General features: G+C 42.3%; 1 protein-coding gene across 5 annotated transcripts; it reads left to right on the top strand.

The window, feature by feature from the left end:
- Window positions 1-262: 262 nt before the first annotated feature.
- Window positions 263-4,611, top strand: LOC124651652 (eukaryotic translation initiation factor-like). 5 transcript variants are annotated; one of them, XM_047190696.1, is made up of 7 exons: window positions 263-520; window positions 795-861; window positions 2,234-2,636; window positions 2,768-2,855; window positions 2,933-3,283; window positions 3,363-3,605; window positions 4,254-4,611. In XM_047190696.1, the coding sequence occupies exons 3-7, from the start codon at window positions 2,473-2,475 to the stop codon at window positions 4,566-4,568; spliced, it is 1,161 nt and encodes a 386-aa protein (XP_047046652.1). In that variant the 5' UTR covers window positions 263-520; window positions 795-861; window positions 2,234-2,472; the 3' UTR covers window positions 4,569-4,611. The 5 variants fall into 5 exon arrangements, with proteins under 5 accessions (XP_047046652.1, XP_047046653.1, XP_047046649.1 ...); XM_047190698.1 differs by lacking the exon at window positions 795-861 and having other exon boundaries at window positions 264-520; window positions 2,234-2,393; window positions 2,539-2,636; XM_047190697.1 differs by lacking the exon at window positions 795-861 and having other exon boundaries at window positions 2,239-2,636.
- Window positions 4,612-5,264: the final 653 nt, after the last annotated feature.

The following is a 5,264-nucleotide window of genomic DNA, read 5'->3' as shown; positions in this document are numbered from 1 at the left end:
TGTAAATCAGAACGAATTTTACGGTATCGTGCGCCAAGGCGCACATCTAAATCTAGTGCATATAGGTGCCTAGAGGAGGAGAAGAAGCAGCGGCGTACGCTCCAATAAAAAAAACAGTAGAAGCAGATAAACCAATATGGGCCGAGCACTTTTACGGCGGGGGTGTGCGGCGTCGCGCCAATATGACGCTGAGAGCGGTGTATAGCAACTTCCTCACGCGGGTCACACAAGGTCGAATCATTTTCATCGTGCAAAATTCCTCACGCGGGTCACAGCCCAGCTCCCTCAGCAACTCAGCTCCACTCCCCGACCAGCACACGCCGCCGCCCCCCGCCCGCCGCCACGCCTTGAGCTCCTAACCTAGCCAACGCCACCGATGGACTCGGATGAGGAGGCCGACTAGATAGCCCTGGAGGAAGAGGCGGCTGCGATAGCAGCAGCAGCAGCTCCGGCGGCGGCGGCGACACGGGATTGCGCAGGCGTAGCAACCAAACGCTAGCCGGCGCAAGAGATGGTGCAGGTATTCTTTCCCCTTTTTGTGACTTGTCGGTGCTATCTTTCCTCTCAGTACCAAAAAAATCTTACACGATATTCAGTAAGTTGAAATGTCGTCACCTTTTTGGGAAGAATCTTAATAATGCTCAAACCTACCGTGGTTATCCTGGCTGCACCTTTCAGCCGTCGAAATAGTCACTCTACTCGCGCATACCCTCTCAAATCTCCATCTCTTAAGTAAAAAAAAAAATCCCTTTATGGAAAAAAATCACCATCTCTTTCGTTTCTGTTCAATCCAGGTAGGGTAGCTGAGAGTAAAGCATGGTCTTCTTAAGCATCTCTTCTACTTGGATGCTTTCTGAGAAGGTAGCTGCTGCATCCCTACAGTTGATCCAAGTTTGTGCTTCAGATTTCTGTTGAGAACTTTTCCATATCTTCCAGAGCTAAGAACAAACCGTAATGTGAAACTTCAGAGTTCGATTCATTCTATACATCCAAGATCTAATCCATGCCTTCCCTCACCAAAGCACTCTGTTTCTAACAGCTGCGATCGCATTCAAAGAAAGCATGCTCCTCAGTTTGTTTTCAGAGCAATGACCAGTCTTTGTCGGCATAGTGCTGGAGTGTTGGGTAGTGAGTGTTTGACCGGGTCGCTTTGTGGTCTCTTGTGTTCGCTTGGGTGGGTGGGACCTTGGTGTTCGTGTCTCTGTTAGGCTTGGTTGTGGGTGTGTGTGGATGTATTGTTTGTGTGGGCTTGGCCCTGTGGTTGTAGGTTTTTGCTCGGTTTTCTCCTAAAAACTCGGCACTCTCTTCTTAATTAATAAATGAGGCAAAGCTTTTGCCTCCGTTTCAAAAAAAAGCAATGATCAATTAATTTCTGCCTGTTATCCCTGGTCAACACTTTATCGCGATAGTAGCCATAGGAATTTGTCAAACAGCCGGAATATAAACTGGAGTCACTCCCCTAAAGTAGTAAAGTAGATCACTGCATATAAAACTATGTGAGCTATGGAGCCCCGAACTATGCATTTTCCAAAGTAATCTGTCGCCCTCTTTAAGAAGTACCAGAACTCTTACAATTTGTTCCAACTGATGCAGTTGAGATATGAGATGATCACCAAAACCCTTCTAAAGGTGATTTTTTTCTATCCTCTGTTTCAGATTTCGGCTAGAGCAGAACTATGTTCATTACACACAAAATAAACCTCCCAAAAGTGAATAATAAGGCTAGTGCCTTCAAACCAATGATCTTCCCATAACTTACAGATTCTTTTTGGACACACCAAAACTTCAAGATTACCATTACCTATTACCCATTGAAATCCAGAGTGCAGCTTTTCATGCCCATGTAACCCCTTTCTGAAAAAGGTGACATCTGATCAGCATTACAGGCAAAAATGTTACATCTATGGACACTGCATTTACATTGGATAATCTGCTTCGATATCTTGTGATCATCCAGCTGGTACCTTCTGATACATGAGGCTAGCAGAAATATTAAGGTCTCTGAGATTGGGTTTACCCAAACAACAATTGTTCTATTACTGTCCCTGAATCTCCCATGGAGCTGGAAATCTAGATTGTGCTTATGCATTTATCTTTTTTTTTTCACAAGCCTTTCTGTTTAGATTTGCATCTCACCCTCAACTCTGTCAGCAATATGTTTAAGATAAGATTTTACAATAGAAAACTATTGCTGTTCAGTTTGACGAGTGATTTTTTTTTTGCATCTCTTTAGTGCAGGGTTTGATCACTGCGTTGAAGCACCTGCAAACGTCAATTGGAAGAGGGAGAACACTTTCTGCCCTGCTTAACTTCTCTCTCTGCCTTGTCAGGAAGAATTTATCAACCATCCAATGGAAACAGCATGCAGAAGTTGCGGTTTTGAACACAAAGAAGTAACTGGCGAACAATTCATGTTTAGTTGCTTTGTTGATTTTAACTGAACTTATTTTGTCTACAGAGATACTTCTGAACATGTGTGTAATAGTGTTTATCCTTTACCTACTTCTGAACAATGCCATTTTGTTTTCCATATTTCAGGTTGGCCCCCCTTTTGCTCTAGTCAAGGCTGAGGTTCCTTGGTCAGCCCGAAGAGGCAATCTTTCGGAGAAAGAGAGAGTGCTGAAAAAAGTGAAAGGGTAATAGTAGATTATATTTTCTTGTTTTTTTTGTTCTTTTTTGAAGCGGTTATTTTTCTTGTTAACTAAGTAGATATTACCTAGTTCCTTATTGCCCTTTGCATGCTGCTTATCTTCTCTTGCTTGCACAGTATATTGAACAAACTGACGCTAGAGAAATTTGAGCTACTCAAGGGGCAACTGCTGGATACTCGAATTACTACAGCTGATATCTTGAAGGTTTTTCCAGCTGTGCATTATTTTCCTACTCTCTAATGGTTTATTGGTGATTTATTTGTCTTTTGCTTTTGATTCAGGATGTTACGTCTCTCATATTTAGGAAGGCTGTTTCTGAGCCCACCTTCTGTTCCATGTATGCTCAACTATGTTATGAAGTCCATGACTACCTCCCATCATTCCCTGCTGAAGAACCAGGAGGAAGAAATATTATATTCAGACGTCTGCTGTTGAACAATTGTCAGCAAGTTTTTGAAGATCCTGATAGCCTAAGGGTTGAGATTGCAAGACTGACTGGCCCTGACCAAGTGATGGAAAGAGGGGATCAGGACATGATTTTCAAACTTATAACACTTGGAAATATTCGTCTAATTGGTGAGCTAACGAAGGCAAGGATGGTTCCTGAGAAGATAGTTCATCACATTATCAAGGTACACATGAAGAAGTTGACAACACAATTATCGTTCCTTGTAAGCATTTTCTAATTTATTTGCTGTATGCACTATGTAGGAGTTACTAGGGTCTGATAAAAAGGCTTGCCCTGACGAGGAACACATCGAAGCCCTCTGTCAGTTCTTCAATACGGTTGGTAAACATCTTGATGAGAACCCAGGGTCTTGCCGAATGAATGACACCTACTTCATCCAGATTAAGGATCGAGTAGCAAACCCTGAGTTGACTCCACGCTCAAAGTTCATGCTTCTCGATTTGATTGCTCTCCGTTCTAACAACTGGGTGCCTCGACGTGGGGAGGTAAATAGAATCAAACTGCATGGGCTAGCTACTCTACATGCAGTAGCTTTCATTGTGATATTAATTTTTGATGCTACTGGTCTGCAGCTATTGCAGTGTAGTATATGAGCTTAGGTATAATTAGGGTTACTGCTGCATATCTCGCTTTAGTATTTTGTGTCGTATTACCAGAAGATGCATTTCACTTCATGCGAAGGGTTTTAAGGCCTCAAGTGAATGCTACTATTATGGTGCATGAGCTTTTAAGCTTCATGGTTTGCTTACATGGCAAAGGCGTAAGTATCACCTTCCCCTCTTCCTCCTTCCTCTCCCTCTCCCTCTCCCCCCCTCCCCCTCTCTCTCTCTAGAAGCCTGCAGAGCCACCACATAGCCTTTTTATTCGGCACACTAGCACCCAAGTCGAAGTTGCCATGTCTGCCATGAGTAGCCCATCTGGGATGATGACCGTGGTCGAACTGAGCTCCCGCTCATCATTTGTCCAGATTGTAAGTGACAGGTGGTGAGGCGATTCGATGATCAAGACATTAGTTCATCCCAACTGTTTTTATTTTATTTACAAATGCATCACATGGTCAGTTTTTCACATTTGAAATAAAGAAGCAAGGCCTCTGGTTTGATTTATTTTTGTATCATTTTGAGTTGCATTAGGTAGGGGATGTTCCTTGTGACATTTGGCATTGGCAAGATGCGTCCACGAACTATTTGTCAAACCTCGGCTACATAAGAGCAGAGACGGAGAAGTTGGAGTCAGAGATGAAGAGGATTGCACTTGAGGGACAGCAGAAGCAAACCTGTAAGCTAAGCGATGAAGACATGAAGATCACAAGGATGACTATGTTGCTCACTGCTTTGTTACAAGATAACAAGGATTGCAAGAATGAGATACTTAAGGTGTTGAAGCTGACAGTGGCAATTCTATTTGCCATTCTTTGTGTATGTGTTGTAGGTGTGATGAAGAAGTGAACACTGAATCGTTTCAAATAATGTACTGTGCTCATATTATAAACCTTGAACCGATGATGTTTGGAAACACGAATTCTGTGCAATGTGGTGATTATGTGTGTCCAAGCATATATTTAGTAAACTACTTGGAGTTGACATACGTTTTCCTATTCTAGTTCTAGGTACTGAAGATGGCGCTATTCGCATGTGGAGCTATGGTAGTTACGACACACATAACATTCCTGGAGCTCTACTAATTACGCATTGTAAAGTTCACAACATCACAAACATTTCATTTGGCTGTAGCATATCATTCAAATTACGTGGAAACAAGTATTAATGATCAAATGACAAGGGTTGTGCTTGGACTCAAAAGACTATAGTTAACCCCAAAATACACCCAAAAGACTATAGTTAGCTCCTGAAGTACCATATAACCAACATCTAGACGCTAGTACATATTTCCACCATAAAGACTATCATCAACACAAGTAGAAGGAGCTGTGGGGAATTTGGGTAAAACTCGCTATGACATTGTACTTTTCAATCTCCACATTAGCTTCTTTCTTGTGGCCATCGTCCTTCACTTATACTTGAGGTTGTACATCATCTTTTTTCTTTTGTTGCTGTCAATATGAGGTTCAATTAGTGGCAAGACCAAATTCAGCATGTTCAGATGCAAAGCAGCAGAAAGTAACGGAAACATTTCAGTTACTA

This window comes from Lolium rigidum, chromosome 5, assembly GCF_022539505.1.
Source record: "Lolium rigidum isolate FL_2022 chromosome 5, APGP_CSIRO_Lrig_0.1, whole genome shotgun sequence".
Lineage (NCBI taxonomy): Eukaryota > Viridiplantae > Streptophyta > Magnoliopsida > Poales > Poaceae > Lolium > Lolium rigidum.
Note: the sequence above shows the minus strand (reverse complement) of the source record. Positions and strands in the feature narration are given on the sequence as shown.